The sequence below is a fragment of the Ochotona curzoniae genome, unplaced genomic scaffold (genome assembly GCF_017591425.1).
Source record: "Ochotona curzoniae isolate NIBS_2020 unplaced genomic scaffold, NIBS_Ocur_1.0 contig_2210, whole genome shotgun sequence".
Lineage (NCBI taxonomy): Eukaryota > Metazoa > Chordata > Mammalia > Lagomorpha > Ochotonidae > Ochotona > Ochotona curzoniae.
This window is the reverse complement of record NW_024465369.1, coordinates 46,591,186-46,612,324: the sequence shown is the minus strand read 5'-3', so window position 1 is coordinate 46,612,324 and position 21,139 is coordinate 46,591,186. Positions and strand designations below refer to the sequence as shown.

General features: G+C 35.4%; 1 protein-coding gene across 3 annotated transcripts in view; it reads left to right on the top strand.

The window, feature by feature from the left end:
* Positions 1-21,139, top strand: part of COL5A2 (collagen type V alpha 2 chain) — a 141,003-nt gene that overhangs the window by 99,798 nt on the left and 20,066 nt on the right. For all 3 annotated transcript variants that reach the window (XM_040971842.1, XM_040971841.1, XM_040971840.1), the window contains 18 exons: positions 3,636-3,689; positions 7,238-7,336; positions 7,726-7,770; positions 7,850-7,948; positions 9,106-9,159; positions 9,386-9,493; positions 10,531-10,584; positions 11,102-11,200; positions 11,617-11,670; positions 12,832-12,930; positions 13,038-13,091; positions 13,186-13,239; positions 14,184-14,237; positions 15,698-15,751; positions 17,406-17,450; positions 17,742-17,840; positions 19,149-19,256; positions 19,534-19,587. In XM_040971842.1, coding sequence (XP_040827776.1) covers positions 3,636-3,689; positions 7,238-7,336; positions 7,726-7,770; positions 7,850-7,948; positions 9,106-9,159; positions 9,386-9,493; positions 10,531-10,584; positions 11,102-11,200; positions 11,617-11,670; positions 12,832-12,930; positions 13,038-13,091; positions 13,186-13,239; positions 14,184-14,237; positions 15,698-15,751; positions 17,406-17,450; positions 17,742-17,840; positions 19,149-19,256; positions 19,534-19,587 — 1,287 coding nt within the window. The remainder of the gene's footprint in view (positions 1-3,635; positions 3,690-7,237; positions 7,337-7,725; positions 7,771-7,849; positions 7,949-9,105; positions 9,160-9,385; positions 9,494-10,530; positions 10,585-11,101; positions 11,201-11,616; positions 11,671-12,831; positions 12,931-13,037; positions 13,092-13,185; positions 13,240-14,183; positions 14,238-15,697; positions 15,752-17,405; positions 17,451-17,741; positions 17,841-19,148; positions 19,257-19,533; positions 19,588-21,139) is intronic.

Sequence of the window (21,139 nt, the reverse complement as noted above, 5' to 3'; positions counted from 1 at the left end):
GCAACTTTCACTTGCTGATTTTGTTTTATTTGGGTAAAATCTCAGGAGTAGGATGGCTGGATCATGTGGTGTATTTTCACATTTCTGAGAAATCTCCATATTGTCTTCCATAATGATTGTACCACTTTACATTCCCATCAATGATATACTAAGATACATTTTTCTCCACATCCTCACTAGCATTTATTTTTTTTTTTAATCTTTTGGATGAAAGTTGTATTCTTATGTATTAACTAATTAATTCTTCTATTTGTACATTCACAATTATTTAGAGACAATCTGCTGTATTACAGAAACCTGGAACAAAAAGGAGGACAAACACATATTCTTATCCTTGAAAATTACATATATTAATTAATACTGCTGTATAATACTATTGCCAAGTACAATAACATAGACTATAACTTGAGAAATGGGAGCATAGATGAGGAAATATCTAAACATAATATGGAAGAGGATATAGAGGATTATTTAAAAGGAACAAATTTCAAGTAAAGTCTCTAAAGATGAGTTTGTAAAATACACAAGAGATAGACACTTGGACAAACATAATAATCTCAATGAAATGCAGCATAATTAAATTGGGAAATAAGAACTACATAGTGAAGTATTACATTTACCACTTCTATGGGGTTTTTGATGCCTCCATATAGTATTTGATGAAGACTTGCAGGGGTTTAAATATATGATTATCATAAACAGAAAGATCATCTTGTTTGTAAGCTGAGATTGAAATGATTGGAATAAAGACTGAATTTAAGTGACACTGGCATAATTTCAGTGGAAGATTATAAGGATGTGAAATAAAGTTATTACAGTATTAATTTACTCAGACTGCATTTCAATACATGATGAACCTCTGATTGCCTTGACCCAATAACATTCTGATTTTAAAAGTCTCATTCAGGATGTAAGCAATTTGTGATTATAATTACAGGAAGAGCAACAGGCCTTTGTTAAGTGGGGTTTAGGATGGAAGAAAATTGAGTTGAATTTGGGGTTAGATTTGGGCTCAGGATGGAAATTTGATGGGCCAACATAGACTTTGTAATTTTTAACATATAGATAGAAACTAAAACCCTGAAAATAAAAGGATAACTTGGTATAGGAAATGATGAGGTCTCAGGACATGTTTGCATTTTTAAGTTTTATTTTATTATTTCTATTGCAAAGTCAGATATATATAGAGAGAGGAGGACAGATAGAGAGGAAGATCTTTTGTCCGATGGTTCACTCCCCAAGTGACTGCAATGGCCAGAGCTGCACTATACAACTCCTGATCCAAAGCCAGGAGCCAGAAGCCAGGAGCTCTTCCAGGTCTCCCACACGGGTTCGGGGTCCCAAGGTTTTGGGCCATCCTCAACTTCTTTCTCAGGCCATAAGCAGGGAGCTGGATGGGAAGCAGGGCTGCCAGGATTAGAACCAGTAACTATATGGGATCCCAGCATATTCAAGGCAAGGACGTTAGCTGCTAGGCCACCATGCCAGGCCCAGACATGCTTACATTTTTTTAAAAGTTGATTTTTCTGCCCAGTATTAATAATACTGTTCCATTTTGCTCCAGGAAGTCTTGCACTATCATGAGAGATCTTCTGCAGTTATGAAACTTTAAATTTAAAGATGAGAACTATGAAATTTTATTTAACTATTAGTTATTAGAATTTTAAAAGCAGCAAGAATGTAATTTCATAAATATTGGACATATTGTTTAACCTTTTTTCCTCTTTGCCTTCTTCATGGCGACTATCCCATGTGTAAACACCTCCATGGCTGTTTATTAATTGCTGAGTTGTATAGCCACACAAAGAAGCCCAGGAGAGCCAGGAGATCAAGCAGATTGTTGTTATACTCAGTGGTCTTTTGTCTGAGGCACTTACATTTCATCTCTATTAGCAAAATAAAAATAAATTACCTTTTAACAATCGTCTGAAATTAAAGTAACTTTCTGAAATATAGAACTACTGTTTTTTCACATTGAAGAACATTAAAAGTGGTAGCATGAATTTCAAAATGAAGATACAATGTGGCATGCAAAAGAAATAATTGCATGAAAGATTAAAATTGTTTATCAATAAAATATGTATGCTAACAGTAGGCATGAAATAATGACTTTTATGTGTATTTATGAAAAGAGAGCCTACCTGTTTTTGCAGGCTATTAGTAGGGAGCAGGTTAAGAAGTGGAGCAGGTGGGACTTAAACTGGTACCCACCACCTGGCAGTTTTACCTACTACATAAGCATGTTGGCTTCTCACTGGACAATTTTATCTTGTTGAAATAACAGAAGTTTAATTATGCTCCACATCTTAAGCTGTGGCAATAAAAAAAATGAAAGAAAATATGTGAGAGTTTTAAGGAACATTCATGATCATTGTGGGTCATCATTGACATTGAAAGATATAAAATATTTTTAAAGCTCTTAAGGGCTCAGACCAGTACACTGGCTCAATTGGCCAATCCTTCACTCCCAAGCTCTCACATCCCACATGGGTGCTGTTTAATGTCCTGGCTTCTCCAACTGCAGATTCAGCTCCAACCTGGAGCTTTTAATTCTTCTGTGCTAAAAAAAAAAAGTTGAATTAAAGTAATTTAAATTATGGATACTTAGGGTCTTTTTTTCCTTTGTTAATTGTAAAAGGAAACACAATATAGAATTAAAAAAAATGTACTTTAAGAAGAGTTTTATTGATTCAACACTTAGGAAATTAAAATACTGTATTCAAAAAATGAGAGATCTTGAATTAGATTTCTCCTATACTCATTTTCTTTAAATGCAACCTCTAATCAGAGTTATATCTTTATTTCCAAATGTAGGATTCTAATAAATGTCCTTTAATATTGCCTGAAGAAATCATTCAAAATAGCCACATGATTCTGTTTTGATAAAGATTTATGTATTTATTTATTTGGAAGGCACAGCTTCTCTTTCTCTCTCTCTCTCTCTCTCTCTCTCTCCCTCTCTCTCTCTCTCTCTCACACACACACACACACACACACAGTGAAATCTGTTGTTTCAACTGCCAAATGACTGTAACACCTGGTGTGAAGTGGAACCAGTCAGAGACCAAGAGGCACGAACTTCATCTGGATCTTTCATTGTGGTGACAGGTGCCCAAGTACTTGTTTTCCCAGGCTCATCAGGAAGCTGGATCAGAAATATAGCAACCAGGTTTTTAATATGTACCTATATAGGATGCCAGAGTTAAAAGCAGTAGCTTAACAAGTTGTGTTACCAAATAACCCAGCCCCCAGATGATTCTTAAGCATAATTTTTTTAAAGAATAAATACTGACTCTGATACAAAATAAAAATTTCTAAAGCTGCTTATGGCTTGATTAACATAGAGAAGTATTATCTGTCAATAAGCTATTGTTCCAAAGAATTTGAATTTGTGACTAACAGCACTACTGGTACAGTTGGCAAATCCTGTTGAATATCATTGAAAGTGTCTCAGAACTATTGTAGATGGATGATGCATGTAACAAAATTACATTATTATCAAAATTATTTTAAAAAGATGATTTTTCTTAAATCATGTGTGAAAGCACACAATGTTGTCAAAAATATAAGTGATCTATTTAGATACTGATTAAATACATGTTTGTTTACTTTTCTGTTTTTTTTTTTTTCAATAGGGTCCTCTTGGAATACCTGGTTCTGCTGGTTTTCCAGGAAATCCAGGAATGAAGGTAAAATATTAATGTATTTATCTCCTTTTGATAATATGAATCCCAAAGGGAAGAACAATATCTCATTCATTGAGCAGTATGATAATTACTCTCAAATATTTATTTACTTATTCACTTGAAAGGCAAATAGAGAAGTAGAGAGAGAGAATGAATCTCCTAACCTCTGATTCACTCCCCAAGTGTTGCACCAACTAGGATTGGGTCAGCTTAGGACAGGTGTCTGGGTCTTTGATATGTGTCTCATGGACCCAATTACTTGAATCATCTGTTGCCTCCAATTGTGCACATTTTCAGGAAGCTATTACTGGGATTGATGCTGGGATTTGTGCCCAGATATTCTGATATGGGATTGGGCATCCCTAGTGGTGTCTTAAATAGACTCAAACCCTACCTCTACAAGTAGCTATTAACTAAAGAAAGAATATTAATTATACTGGTTGTCAATTATTATAGAATTAAATATAATCAAAGAGTAAAATTACAGGATATGTAATTAAAAGATAATAACATCATCAGACAGTTGTACGAAAAAATCTGTTTTGTTGAAACTGTAAGAGTAGAAAATTGAAATTGATACAAGAAATAATGGCTTTAAAATGGAACTTCGGTCTTGGACAGATTGCTTGATGGAACAAACAGCAGAATGTTCCAAACAAAATGAGGTTAAAGTAAATTAGAGGGCACAAAAGGCTGTTCCTTCAAACAACACTAGCCCTCACGCTGCCCTCCTCCCCCTTATTCTACACAGCTCTTAAGGAGTGATGTTTGGGAAATTAAAAGGATAAAAGGGAAGATGTTTGGCTCTCCATGTGGGAATGAACTAAAGTGTTTTCTGGGAGAAGTTAACATTTGTTAATGAGTCACAGTTTGTTCTTTTTCTTAATGGTTGGTATAAATTCAAGCATTGCAGTGGAAAGACAAGATTATATTAGCTAACTCAGTGATTAAATTCAGAGCATTGCCTTCATGTTTTAAGCAACACAGCACTTTTGATTACCCTTCACATCCAGAGTGCCTTTGACAATAATTTCCTTTATCTGGAAAAGGGATTTCTTTGGAAAATTGAACTCTATGAAATGATTACAACTCATTTAAACCTTGCTTTCCCAAGACATTTTGCTGAATATTATGTGAGTTAATCTATATAAACCCTTGGCATCATACCAGATACAGAGAACACCGTGTAAGCTTATGCTTTTTGTTGGCTGTACTGCTTAAATTGGCATTTGAACTTGTAAACAAGCAAGCTAATAGACCTTTCAGTAAAACAGTCAAATATGCTTTGAATGTGGGACTAATCAAGGCAAATTTCCAAAGACTCTGCCCAATGTCATCTTTAAAATCTTTGCCGCAGGATTGTAGCTATTTTAAGATGATGCTTTAATTCATTTCACAAGCCAGTCCTTGCTTTCCCTGAGACCAAATGTGGACTCCAGAGAATGGGGTGTTCTTAATCTGACTTCCTTGAAGTTCTAATCTAACTACCAGGGACTCTGCACCAATCTCAGTTCTCCCTATCAACCTACGCATAATTCCTGCCCCTTTTACCTTAGAACACTTACCCCTAGAAAAGCTCTGGCTAGGAAAATAAGGCAAGAACCTTTGTAAAGCCTGGAATTGTGAGTCACCAGGCGGGAATGTAACTTCTAGACTATTTGCAACCACAGGGATTACAGTCATTCATGCCGGGTACACTGCCCTCCTTCTGGGTTTTTGTGGTACTGGGTGTGGCTACTGAAAGATCCTAACTTAAACTTGAACATTTAGCTTCTCTGCTTCTTTTGGAAAATATTTCCCTATCTTTGTTTTCTATTGCCCACATTAAAAAGTATTTGTTTTGACCATATTCCTGCTATTTCCGTAAGGTTCTGCCCTGGTCTCCTGGTCTGTGAGTGATGAATATTTTGCCATGCCTGATTCTTTATATTTCAGTGAAAATAGAAATTTGATGTATTTTATTGACGTGAATTAGACTTCAAAAGCTTCTAATGAAAGTTTTCTAGGGACTTCTGGACTAGATCAAGGTTGCAAGTTGACCAGCTCTATCCTAGAAATGAGTCAGAGGCAGACTCGTAGGAGCTCAGGAGTGTTTATTTACCAAATGGCGCTGACTGGTGGACTGTCTCATTCCACCACACATGGAATAGGGGAGCAGCCCTGTTCAGCCATGTTCAAGGGTTCTTACGCAATGATCATTCAGTCAATTAGAGAGCACAGGCTCATGATGAGAATCATTCAATCAACCAAGTTTACATCAGTGTACAATACAAATAATTAAATCAACTACAGTAGCAAGAAACAGATATCCAGTTTAAGCATCATGCACTCTAAACTATCCAATCAGTAAGTGTCACGTCCCACCTAGGAGTGGACAACAGAACCAGACAAACAGGACCTTCCAGTTCTGTTTATACAAAACAGTTTGAGTCAATCACCTTACTGTTTACTGCTAGAGATGTAAAAGGAAAGCAAGATCTGATCCTGGAATGAGATATGTGCTCTAATTTGTCTTTCAAAGATTTCTAAGAACCCCAGGTTATGGCAAATGTCAGGTTATGGACATGTCCCAGAAGTGTTTCAGAAAACCTAGCATTACTGTCACCATTTTCTGTTGTATGAGCTGTCATACTGTTTTGCCAGAAGTTGTTAAGTTCTTTTGAGAGTTACAGGCCTACTATTTTCCACTTTACTGAAAGTCAAAGGAATTATAGTTTTAAAACAAATAAAATATTCTAGTATGATACATGATTTGCTATATTGCTTCTTATACTGATGAGATAAATTTTAGATGGATGTTTTTACAGTAAGTATGGCACATTTGAAAAATTATTTTCCAAGTCCTGCTGTGCCTTTTAGCTGACATTAGATTATTCTAAAAATGTGAAGCAATTTTTTAAATCTTTGATGGGTCCATTAAGTTTTTGTTGTGTGAGGCATTGATAGATTTTAAATTTTCCAACAGAAACAATTTCTGCAGTTTTCTTCCCTTAATTCAATTTGTTTTGTTTGAGGAATTTGAATATACTTCTTATCTATATGTACTCAGACTTGAATATTTTTTTAAGGAATATATTAAAAAAAACACTCCACTGGGATAAGACTGTATACTCTCATTATTTGTATGACTTTGCAGTACCTATTGTAGCATTGTTGCTGCTTTTTCATCATCAATCCAGTTTATGTTAAATATATAATGAGTAGAAAACTCTGATAGATGTGGTGATTAAAATTCCCAGATTTCCTGGAGGTTAGGATGACAGGGAAATGAAATTAACTATGATGGATGTGGAGGCTTTGTGTCTCTGTAAACTGCAATACAAAGAACGTATCCAAGTGAAGAGTTCACCATTATCATCCCATTAAAGGGAGTGGGCAAGTGAATCCACTCCTTAGGCTGAGTGTAGGTTTACATTCCTGATAAATCTCTTTGTGCTCATGCCCTCTTTTATTGTTTGGATTTGAATTGCAAAACTCCAAGTAAGCCATCAACGTTGAAACATTCACTCTTGCCTTTCTCTGAATTGACCTTTCCTCTTGCCCCCTTTTAGGGAGAAGCAGGTCCAACTGGGGCTAGAGGCCCTGAAGGTCCTCAAGGGCAGAGAGGGGAAACTGGGCCACCAGGTCCAGCTGGATCTCAGGGACTTCCTGTAAGTTTCTCCCTAAGATGGGCCAGAAAACAAGATGCTGTTCTAACATTGAAACAAATGCTACCTATTGTAATGTTGTTTCTTTGAATTTGGGGTGAGTGCTTCAAATTCATGACAAAACCAACCAATCAACCAACCAACCAACCAAACAACAACAACAACAACAAAACATTGTTTCCCATGTCATCTCTGTAAATATTTTTTTGTATTTTATGGGAAAAGGAAATCAGTTATGAGAGTAATTTGTTGAAATATTGATGGTTGGTTTTGTTTTATTTTGCAAATTTCCTGGCTTCTCTTGGAAGATACCTGGATATTTGACAAAAAAAAAAAAAAAGATCTGTCCAGCTGTGGCTTGATATTTCATAGTCATTTTATATCTCTTTTAGGGTGCAGTGGGAACTGATGGGACACCTGGTGCCAAAGGCCCAACAGTACGTAACTGAATTTATACTTAGTGAGAATGAAGTGAATGTGATCCTTTGCATTACACCAGCTCTTACTATTTCATAGGGCTCTGCTGGGACCTCTGGTCCTCCTGGATTGCCAGGGCCCCCTGGATCTCCTGGACCACAAGGTAGCACTGGACCGCAAGGAATTCGAGGGCAACCGGTAATGTTTTTGACAATAATTGTCATCCTTTAATATAATCCAACAAAGAGCACCAAAATAGTAACATGATATATAAGGCAAATAAAACGATAATGTGATTTACATCAATGAGGGAAAGGTAGACTGGCAACTTTGCAACTTAAAGCCAAATGTTAGAGTATATTTAAATGTTTAAATTTTATGCAGAAACTTATTATAGAATATTAAATTTGAGCATTTACTAAAATAGTAAGTCATGATATCACAGACTGCTTCATAGAATGTGATGAGCAGGTGAAAAGTTACTGGTATAGAAAGCCAGTTGGAGGAAATATAGAAGTTTAATAGGGATTTATAAAAAAGGATTTAGCCAAAAATAGGTTAAATGTTATTTTCTTAATAGTTATTTATGAAGTGATTCCAATATACTATGCATGTTGAACAAATGCCGATGTTTTAAATTCCATATTTTGCAGAAATATTGAAACATTGAAAGTTGTGCCTAAGTAATTTTGAATTTGATTTATATAAAGATAAAAGAACTTTTTCTCCTAGTGCTGCTTTAGACAAATACTTTATATTGTGTTCCAAATAACATGGTCAGGATGATAAATCCTTTTTAAGTGCTACTGATGGATATATAAAAATTTGAGTTGTTCTGACATGTCACGTTTGATTTTACCATGTTCTGCTTTTAGTAGTCCAGTTCTGGAACATAAAGTATAATTAGTATTTAAAGAAAAAACCTGAGAAGTGTCCAAAGTGAAATACCATCTTTGAACCTTCCAAATTCTTAATAAATAGAACAAAAATATAAAATCATTTCAACTCTGGCAAGCAAGTTCATATCTTAAAATGGACCATGTGTAGATATACCATTGTTCCTTATAATTTTAATGGTAAAATCTGAATAACAGTTATTCTAATTATGCAAGTGTGCAAGAGAAAAATGAGTTTTAATATTAACAACAAAATACCACCAGATTGTACTGAATTTTACAATAATTCAAATGCATTCTAGAAACTATACCAAATGAAAATCAATGATTACATTGTACTATTGATTCAATACAGAATCAACTACACAGAATTTTTAAGGTCTACTCACTGTAATTAATTTGAGCAAGTTGAGCTGGCTATGTCCCCTGGTTCTAACAGTTATTAATATTTCATTTTAGGGTGACCCAGGGGTTCCAGGTTTCAAAGGAGAAGCTGGCCCAAAAGGAGAACCAGTAAGACTTCATTTTCTTTTTAATCACAAGAAGAGAATAAATATTATCTAGAAATATACAGATCAAAATACTTAACTATTTACAATAGCAATGAGAACTTAATAGCTTGCAATGAAAATAATAATTGAATACACATTAAAACTTGTATTTGATTTCATTCAACAAATCTGCTGTAACTCACTCATCAAATACCTCTTTCTGATGACTGTCCTTCTGTTTTTACCAGGGACCACATGGTATTCAAGGTCCCATAGGTCCACCTGGTGAAGAAGGCAAAAGAGGTCCTCGAGGTGATCCTGGAACAGTTGGTCCTCCAGGTCCAATGGGAGAGAGGGTAAATTTAATAATAAAATACATTTTAGTAGTTCTGGGGATATTGCATGAGTAAGTTTTAGGAACAACAAGGAATAGGGGAAATAGGTGTATGCGATTTATACAATTCATTATGATTACCTATGAATAAAAGAAAGCCAAGGGTCTCATCATTCTTTACATGTTCTTTCAGTTTGTAAAAACTAAATCACTACTTCAAGTCAATATGAGCAAAAAAATAAATAAATAAATATGAGCTGTTGATGTTCAGAATATATCAAGAACCAGAAATCCAGTTCTCATGTGGGGGCTAATAAAAAGTAGTTAACTTCAATGGGGATGTAAACAATAAATAAGTCACTGGATAAAGTATATTTGTACACTTTAGTAAGAGCCATTTGCACTTAGTAAATAATGAAGTGACGTGTGAAGAGTAACCACAGGTTTTTGTTGTGGTTTAGCATCATATGTGTTGTCCAGAAATAACAGTTTTCTGAGAGGATGGTGTTTTAGTTGAAATTTGGAAATGAGAATGAGCCAACAGGAGAACTGGGAAAAAAGAATACTAGAAAAAGCAAAATGTAAACACTAGGTCAGAACCCTAGAAAGATCTAGGTCATTTCTCAAGATCATAATAGATTCCTGTGACTAGCCTATAGTGAGCCAAATTTTCAAGAAACAACAATGATCTCATATTTGTCTAAATTGGAAAGAATGCCAAAGGTTTCATGTCCAAGACGCCATCACTATATGTTTCTGTTGACGTTTTGGTCACAATTAAATGGTGCCTTTCCATGTCATTTCTGATGTATCAATTCTTTTGAATCTATAACATTTTCTGATTTAAAGAATTATCTGAGACTATACTGATATAATCTTCAAAACTTGAAACTCTCCTCTCTAGTCGAATTTCCTTACATATCTATATCTATTTTTATATCTGTGTTGGCTTGACCACAGAACCTTAAACTTTAAGGTACTAAAAACAGAAAAAACAGCCATTTGATGTATATTACAAAAAGCTCAGCTAGAGTTATGAGTGCTTTTGGTTATTTGTAGGGTGCTCCTGGCAATCGTGGATTTCCAGGCTCTGATGGTTTACCTGGCCCAAAGGTAAGTTATCGCTCAATGTTGATTCTCTTCTGAGTGGTTCTCCAAAAGATGCCTTTCTCCAGAGTAGTAACCTAGGTCTGTGCTTTCAGACCCAGAAAAGAGTCAGGTCTAATGCAAACTCCCTCATGTTTGTCTTATAAACTATTAAAGGAGAAAGGTAATGATTAGAGAAATAAGGGAACTAGCTTTTGGACATTTTAGGGATATTTCTGAGGAGAAAAAGTCTTAGACTCATATTCTCACATATTCCTATAGTTGGAAATTTAGATTTATCTAAAGAAAATCCCAATTCTAGAAATAATGAAAATTTTCTTCACTATTGAGGGGGGGAAAAATCACTGTTTTGCAAGGAACTAAACTTAGAATCTGTATTGATATTGTTTTCAAAGAGGTAACTGTAACTTCTCAGACAAAATAAGTGCATATTATATTATTGCCTTCATTTATAAAACAAGAGTTTTGCTTATGCCCTTCCATCTTGTTCTTCTCTCCTAATCCCTGCCCGGCTTTGGAACAGGGCGCTCAAGGAGAGAGGGGCCCCGTAGGTTCATCAGGACCTAAAGGAGGCCAAGGGGACCCAGGACGTCCGGGTGAGCCAGGGCTTCCTGGTGCACGGGTAAGAACTTAACAGTCGTTGGCTGTGTCAGCCCAGGAGAAATGCCACTGAGCATTTATCCGAAGGTTGTGTTGTACAGCTTAATTTAGCTTATCTTCAGACCTTGGAATATTATTTTCTATTCAATTCATTAACTTTAAATGTTAGTTTATTTTAATTGTATATAGAAAATATAGCTTCTAAGCAATATAAATTGATAGCTTCACTGCCTGATGTCAGAAAAATAACTGTCAAATTTTGTGCTATTTCTTTACATTACAGTAAACAACTTGTAGAGAAAATTTGTTTTACCAAGCGTCATTTGAAAATTTATTCATGTTAAGCAATTCCTTTTTATTCAAGAATGCAGTGCTAGCTTCGCCCTTCTGTGTCTTATTGCCAGTGTCCAGCAAACTGACAGGTGTTTTTGTTTTCAGGGTCTGACTGGAAATCCTGGTGTTCAAGGTCCTGAAGGAAAACTTGGACCTTTGGTAAATAATTTAAGCAAAGAGTCACATCCATTAGTATTTTTTGATCATGTGGTAACTGATTATATGTATATAACAAAAATGTCCTTTCACTCTATGAAAAGAAATTTTAAAAATTCATAAATCTGTCTATTTTCACATTGGCCAAATAATGCACCTTATTTTATCCAAACATATGTCTGACATTGAAATTGCTTCCCTGACTTCATTAAAAAAATGTAAAAAGATATATTTTAAAATACTGGTGAAATTTACCTATTAGTATCATTTTCATTTCATGATGTACTTCCATTTTTAAAGCATTCTTTTAGTTATTTGAAAAATTTACAAGGAGAGAGAAGGAGAGATAGAGAGATATCTTCCATCTGCTGGTTCACTCCTCAAATACTGCAGTGGCCAGAACTGAGCCAGTCTAAAACCAGGAGCTAAGAGCTTCTTCCAGGTTTCCTACTTGGGTGGCAGGGTCCCAAGCAGTTGGGCCATCCTCCATTGGTCTCCGAGCCACATTAACAGGTAGCTGGATCAATAGTGAAGCATCCAGACTCAAGCTGGTGCCCACAATGGATGCTGGCATCACAGGCAGCAACTTTACCAAATGTGCCACAGTACCAATGTGTGATGTTATGTAAATACCTCATGTTTACCACAATCACTATTAATTTTACATGTATTTTGAATCCTACGTTTAATAATGTAATTGAAACACCAGTCCTGAAGTTCTGTTCCCACAAACCAGAGTAAACAAAAGAAGATTCTGTTTACTAAGATGCAGGTGTCAGGAAGCATGAAGATTAGGCATACGTGTAGAATACGAGTAAAATCCCTTCTAAATTCTCAAACTACATGTGTTTTTATTTTTAATATAATTTATTTTATTTATATAAAATGAACGAATTTCACATTACAGATTTAGGGATATACTGCTACTTCCCACCGTATACCCAACCCTCTCTTTTGCCCACATTGCCCACTTGCCCTCCTCCATCCTTTCTTCTTCTAAACTTTTAACAATGACATACTTATTTTCACTTCGCAATCACAGTACAGTTCATATGTTAATTTTAAATTTGTATGACTTTTATACAAGCAAGGCAAGTGGAATGTGGGCAGTGTGGTACAGAGATTACTTCCATACAACTTGTGTGGCTCTGGTCAATTCTCTAGGGTGCTCCTGGGGAAGATGGCCGCCCGGGTCCTCCAGGCTCCATAGGGATCAGAGGGCAGCCCGGCAGCATGGGTCTTCCCGGCCCCAAAGGTAGCAGTGTGAGTACCTTGCATGATGTTGGCAGCCTCATTCGAATCCTCATTTGGAGTGGGTTTATTTGTGGTAAACGCACTGAATTTTAGAATAGCTTCCATTTATTCTTTAGGGTGACCCTGGAAAACCTGGGGAAGCAGGAAATGCTGGTGTTCCCGGGCAGAGGGTAAGTATACATTTCTGCCAAACCAAAAAGTGTATGAGTGTATGAAACTCCCCACATTGTATGACCTCACTTCACAAATGATCTCTGATACTAGGGAGCTCCTGGAAAAGATGGCGAAGTTGGTCCTTCAGGCCCTGTTGGTCCCCCGGTATGTGAGCCTGTAGTGGCAACATATATGTTTGTCTCGGGTTTTAATTATGAGTAAGTTTCAGATGTAGTGAATGTGCATGTACAGACTTGTAGAATTTTGTTTCTATCCTTTCTTCTGATTGCAGTGGCATTTTTTTTTTTTTTACATGTCACAATTGGTCTTTTCATCTTAGACTTTAAAAGTTGAGTGGCAAATGTTATCTCATTATCTTTATGTATCGATTCAAATAATATAATCTGAGGGATTGTTTTTACACATGTATTTCTACTGTACTTTATTTAAAATATTTTAATAATGGATTATGCTTACTTCTGCCAATAATGCATCTTATAAAAATTTACTCAAGCTCTTGTTATTTTTCTGGATGAGATTTAAAAAAAAATATTGTTTGCCCTTTGAGGTTATGCCTTCAGCTTGGGACTTTAAAATGAATTGCTTATCAGGAGAACTTTGGCATTTTTTTTTGTTTGTTTGGGGTGGAGTAATTGAAGTATGCTTTTAAAATGTTTCTTTGTCTTTTGTTAGTCATTCTGCTCTTGAAATTTGATTACTAATTCGTATGACTATTAGAAACTACGATACAAACATTACTATTTACATGTATTCAATAAATCTGTATGTATAGATTATATATAAAATGGGTGTTCTTATGCTCGAGTCTGATTTCCTCATAATTTTATGGTTGGTTCCAGACATGTTTGGATCAAAAAGTAAATAGAAATCCTCTGTCTCTTTCCTGGCTTTAGAAGATATTGTCTTACTATTAGGGACTTTGCTCAATTCCATTGAATGATTGAGGATGCTGTATTAATATCTAACAACAAGGAAAAACTGTGTTTGAAAGAAATCTGAAGAGATGTCAGTACATCTAGTGGATGACTTGATGGCATACGGGGACAGAGATGTGACATAACCCCGATTTTCTTTCCTTTGTGCCCCAGGGTCTTGCTGGGGAAAGAGGAGAGCAGGGACCTCCAGGGCCTACTGGCTTTCAGGTATATATGACTTATTTTCCATTTCCTCTTTCTTTTTCTTTTCTTTTTTTAGTTCAGAGCAAACTACTTTATTTTTAAGTCTTGAACTTACAGTTTACAGTATTGACTATATATGTCATTTCTCTCTTCCTTTTTCTTAAGCAGTTTTTCCTGAAATCAATTTTACTAATGTTTTCAACATAGGAACTTTCCTCTTTATGGTACTCTTCATTTTTACTTAGTTTTCCCCTCATTTGCCTCTCTGTTTCGTGCTGTGTGTCTGTTTCATTCGATATTTCTCTAACTTCTCAAGTTGTATGCTTACTCACTGACCTTCACTGTTTCTTCTTTTCTAATATAAGCTTATCAGGTTTATAAATTTTACTTAATATTGGTTTAGTTACAGTTCAAAAGTTTTTACATAACAGTTTTACTAACTTTCAGTTCTAAATATTTTGAAAATTCTCTTTCTTTCTTTTTAATTTTATAGTACAATTATGTAGGGGGCACTCTGGGATTCCCCCCAAAATCCTACCCCCCCCAGCTGATTTTCCCCATGTTGTCACAATAATATAGTTCATATGTGTTGTTGATCTTATTTTGTGGCTTCTCACTTAAGGGAATGTATAGTGATGGTGTAATAGAGACTACCATATACAGATGTGAAGATACAACGCAATACGCATCCCTACTTGCAAATCAAAGATGAACTCTCAATGAAACTGTTGGACGTGTCTAGACAATGGGATGCTGGGCTGTCTGACATTGTATCAGCAATGTCAGGACACACTTAGATTACAGACTGATGGAATTATAACTTATTAGGAAGGGCCATTTCCTCTTTCATCAACTCAAACGCTTTTTTTTTTAATTAAAAAAAAGAGTTGCCCCTTTTGTAGTGAATAGGAGAGACATTGTATAAAATGAAACACTTTATTCAATGAGAAGGAACAGATTTCTCCATTGAAAATAATATGTTTCCATTGTCTCAACAAGGTTATTGGATCTTTTAAGTTAAACTTATCTATTTTTACTGGTAGTCACTACTATTTTTATGAAACAAAAGTGTTCATAATTTATCTTCATAAGAGTATGTACGTTATTGAACAGCATGAATAATCATAATTTCTGGAAACTATTCAGGACAAAATTTGAATATTCTAACACTTTGAAGTATTGTTCCCAGAACCATGAAAATCCTGCACTTGTATTCTGATTTTGTTTTTGTTAAACTGCATACAAATGAAAATACAATGCTTTAAGCCTTCTCTTGTGTTTCCTTAGAATTAATGTTCTTAACATGTTTTTAATTAAGCATGTTGCTAAATTAAGCAATTAATTGCTGCTTAAGGTGTCATTTAATGTGTCTACACAATATCTCCTCCTTGAAAATGTCATCTAGAAGCTAAAAGGTGGATTATTAATATTGGTAGGCTAGTAAACCCTCACAGATTCACAATCTGATTCACTTTTGTTTTAAGGGACTTCCTGGGCCACCAGGGCCTCCTGGAGAAGGTGGAAAACCAGGTGATCAGGTAAGTTTTCGAGTACTTCACATCATTGGCTCATGCTATCACTTTGTGAGTCTCTGTTCTGGTTTTCTTAGCACATCATCTTTGACTATTCAGAACTATACTATATGCCATTAGTATTTGCATGTTATATAAGTGTTAGGTAACTTTCTCAAATTAGATAACTGCTAATACTGGATTATTGTTCACTGTAGACTTTTACTGGAGTAGTTATAAAGAGTTACAGACATGTCATTTCATTGCTATGGCTTTATTTAATAGATTTATTTAATTTATTTTTTTTTGAATATCTCACATGTTCATGGAGCCATTTCACAACTCTTTAATGAATACTGTATGTGTGATTTTGCTAAACAGAATGTTAGCATGCAGAATAGTAACAGAATGTTCAGCATGCAGTGATAGGGAAGGCGCTACATTTATGGAAACATAAAAGATAGACCTATTTGAGATTTAGAGGTTTAAGAAGATTTCCAAGGAAAAGTAGTAACTTGTATAAAATAAGATGGAGGAGGGAAGAAAGTATTCCAAGATATAGGAACACTTAGAGGAAAGATGTGCTGCTCAGTTTAGGGTGCTGAAATGTATTTGATAAATCAGTAATATGTCCTACAATTTGATGCAAGGGGAGAGAGGGCTTCTGGGGAAAATCACAGGCTTGATAATGGACAATCTTAAATTCGGCACTCGAAGCTGATGAAAGCCTTTCACTAGAGCAAGGCCTTCAGATTTGGATTTCAGAAAAATCATGCTACAGTCAGCACAGCTAATCACAGAATGCATGAACAGAGTTTACTGCATAAAGTTGTAACTTTTTTTTAAATCAAAAACTATTAAGATGATACACTTTTCTTAAAGTAAAAAGCAAAGGTTTAATATAGACATGATTGTATTTGTTTGAATCTGTGATTCCACAATGAACCTTTGAAAAGGGTTTTAAAATTGAAAGAAATTTTTCTTTTGATCTAATTTTCCAGTTCATGTTTGGATGTACCCATAGAGTTTTTCTTAGAGTACCCTAGAAATACTGGAACTGTCACTGGAGCAGACACCTCGCCTAACAGTGAGGAGAACAGTTAGGATGCCAACATTTTGTGACAGATATTTGGCCCCTAACTCCGATTTTCTGGCAGGCAGGTCATGGGAGGCAGTGGGGATGACTGGGGTAAACGGGTCTCTTGTTACCCAGCCTTGGCCACTGCAGGCATCTGGAGAGTGTCTGTCCCTGTCTCTCTTTCAGATAATTTTTCTTCCACTTAAAAGGTCAGCTCTCCATTGCCATTTTATTTTACTTTTTTTTTGGGGGGGGGGGTCTATCTGAGCTTTCTATTAGGCAGAAAAAAGCCATTTCGCATGTACTTTCTTATGTCTAAGAAGACTAATGCACTATCTTTGTGAGATAATATTTCTACTGTCTCGTTGCCAAAAATCAAACAATTGGACATATAGAGTTTTTTCTGGAAAAATGTTTCCATCCAACATATTATTCTCTCATTTGTAAAAGTGTGTTTGTTCTTCATTATTCAGTACTGTGGGCTCACTATGCCTTCTAATGGTATACGTTACAATGAATTAGCTGTGTGAATTGGAAAGATGTCTAAAAATGTTCAAGAGCTTTTGCAAACTGTTCTTCCATTTGAACAAAATGTATTTGTAGGGTGTTCCTGGAGATCCTGGAGCAGTTGGCCCCCTAGGACCAAGAGTAAGTGCTTTCTCCTTTATGATTACTTTTGATTCCAATTGCTCTCAGGTTAGCAATGCATGCTAAATCTTATTCCGGGCTTTACTTTAACTATTAGATTCTTCTAATATTTTGTTATGTGAAATTAGCATATTCAAATTCTTTTTTTTTTTGGTCACAAAATTAGCAATTTAAAACTTAATGATGGCTCACTTCTAAATTTTTCTCCAGTAGAAGCCATTTTGTGGAAACATTTTAAATGTGTTTTGAGTTCAAATATTGAGACTATTTAACATTCCAATGTTGCTCTAGGGGGAACGAGGAAATCCTGGGGAAAGAGGAGAACCAGGAATCACTGGGCTCCCTGGGGAGAAGGGAATGGCTGGAGGTCATGGCCCCGATGGCCCAAAAGTAAGTACATTTATGATCTTGGTAGAACTCTAAAGTAGCTGCTCAGTAAACACATGAAGGCTGTAGAATGAATTTATTTTGTTTTTTGGAAGATAATTTGGTTATATAATTTTCCTCTTCAAGAAATATGTGAGCAGCACCCATTATGTATTTCCCAAGAAACTACAAAGCCAGCAAAGGCCTTTATGATAGGGATGATAAAACATGACATAAGATGATACATTTTTGTAAATAAATACATTCTCTAGGTTGATTTGTGTAATTTTGTTAATGATTTCAGTGAAGCAAAGACAAGCATACAAACTGACATAATTTACTGGATAGTATTTCTAATTATATGCCTCGTTTTCCTTGTTTTACAGTTCTTCTGATCATGTATATAGTTGTATGTAGCTTTTTAAAAAATTTATTTATTTATTTATTTATATTATTATTACAAAGTCAGATATACAGAGAGGAGGAGAGACAGAGAGGAAGATATTCTGTCCGATGATCACTCCCCAAGTAACCGCAATGACCGGTGCCAGGAACCTCCTCCAGGCCTCCCATGTGCATGCAGGGTCCCAAGGCCTTGGGCCATCCTCGCCTGCTTTCCCAGGCCACAAGCAGGGAGCTGGATGGGAAGTGTAGCTGCCGGGACCAGAACTGGCACCCATATGGGATCCCAGCGCGTTCAAAGTGAGGACTTCAACCACTAGGCCATGCCGCCAGACCGTATATGTAGCTTTTAAAAGTTGAAAATGCAACATGTTATATGACAAAAGTCAGTCCTTTTAAGTGTCACTTGTTACTGGCAGAAGGCAATGTGGCCATTTCAGTAAAAAAATAATTAAAGTAGAATTTTTTTATGATCATATAACATGATGTCCCTTATTATTTTCATGTTCCTAAGCGACTAAAAAAGGCCTGATTTAAGTTAATCATAAAATCAACCTGAAAATCAGTTTACTATTGCAAGTTCATTAAGGAGAATATGAGAGATTTCTCTAAATGCGATAGGTTCTCTATTAATATTTCTATTATGTTGCCAAAAACAAAACAAAACAACCAAAGGTATCACTGTCAGTACTGTTGGGAGTGGTGATCAAATTTCATGCAAGAGAAATGTCAAAAACATGAACAAGGAGTGATCAAACCTGTTGTTCCCATTTAAAAAAAATGCAACTCACAGACAACTCAGACAACTCTTCAAAATGAAAATATAAGTACTAAATTGGTGTATATACATTTGTTGACTTATTAAAAGAGCAACTTGTTGTGTTTAATCCTAACATAGTAGTACGGTCACATTGTATTTACTCGTTTTAGGGGAGTCCAGGGCCAGCTGGGACTGTTGGTGACACAGGCCCACCAGGCCTTCAAGGTATGCCAGGAGAGAGAGGAATTGCAGGAACTCCTGGCCCCAAAGGTGACAGAGTAAGTCTGTTTATTTTACATTTCCAAGTTCATCTTTTTAGACTGCTTAATGATCATCATTTCTTGAGCAGAATTTTAGTTCTACCAACCTGAATCACAAGTCTTTCATTCCTTAATTCTAGTAAAAAGCGATTGAGAGAATTCAGAGGGCCAGACTGTTTTATACTCAAGAGACTACAAACATGACAATTAAACCCTTGCTCTAAGGAAGCTCCCACACACGTTGGGGTAGACGTAGGATTAAATGGTATTTTGTGCGTTTTTTTTTTTTTTCCAGGGTGGAATAGGAGAGAAAGGTGCTGAAGGCACAGCTGGAAATGATGGAGCAAGAGTAAGTGGATGCATTCTTTTTGTAGCAGGTCTGGGATCCAACGTCATATGTGTTTCCCAAAACTTTTTAGAATTTAATCAAATTTCCTTGGAAAATGATGACATTTAAGATTTCATGTTGATCAACTGTGGATGGACATTTGCTTACCCTGATTTAAAAACTAGCCAGAAACTAAAGTCATTGTTGGGCAACTTTCATGCACAATGTTTATTTCTGCTACAATGTTGATCTAATGAGCTGGCCTTGGTTTCATTCTACCTCAGGCAAACAGAGTTTGTAGACTCACCAAAGTTATGCTCAGGGCTCCATGTGTTGGATTTTAGGACTAAGAATATTACAGGATGGTAAATTATCATCGATAGTGTCATTAATAAAGAAGCTGAACTAGTAGTATATCAGGAAGAATTGTTGATTCCAAAACATTGTTTACAGTCATGTCAGAAATTTTCTTTTAATAAGCTTTAGGCCTTCAAAATTACAAAACATTTGGAATTTCAAAAATAATCAGACTAGAAGGACAATGTATTTTGGAGATGGATGATAACATAATGTAAGAGTGCTTAGTTACATTGTCTCAAACATCCAATATTTTCTGGGAAAGTTCCCAATGTTTGATGTACAAATTCAGTTTCAAAGTGACATGATTTGCTGTTAGATGTCAAGTTGTCATGCTGAGCCATAACAACAGCAGTTGTATCATTAAAACAGGAACACAGTGAGACACAATTTAGTTGTATACATTGAGCCAATATAATTTTGATTAAGCAAATATAATGATACACAGGAAAGTTTTACTTTAATGGTAATCACTACTTTTCCTTTACATAAATCTAGGTGAGTGTGAGACAGTTTAAAAAAGCATGGATATACTATGTCTTTTGCCTTTTAATAAAACATAGTATTTGACTTAATATTTTAAAAGCAGTTTAAGTAAATCTTACATTTTTTTCATTCTGCATCATAAATATCCCAAAACACATAATAAGTACCACTATGTTTGAAGGAATAATGTGTTGCCAGTTTAAGAGGAAATCAAATATGAATATATTGTGCTCATAGAGTAAGTTTGAAAATTTAGTGTAACAGGATTGGTACATAAGCAATGACAAGTGTATTTTATAGTGAAGTTAACACATTATGTTAGGAAGTAAGCAGAACAAAGCATTTACTACAATATCATAGTAAAGAAAAAAATGCATATGAATAATATGAGAAATATATGTATAAAAGTGGTGTTCTGTTTAATCAAGTCCTATAGGAAAGCACATTGGATAAATTGTCCTACTGTAGATCCAGAGAATGTAGAAACATAATTTCCTCATGCTCTTGAGAAAACTGTGCAGCCTAAAAGCAATTTTTTTTGTTTCTTCAGTCAAATATACAGAAATTAAATGATCTCAGTATCTTGGCAGTGTATGAAATGAGAAAACACAAATGTCAGAGAGCTTGTTTTGGAAAGAATTCCAAAGAAAGTCCAGCCTTTGGAGATTGTGATCATGTGTCCAAGAGAACAAGCAAGGTCCCTGAGTTAGCTCTTCTACACTAAGTAAAA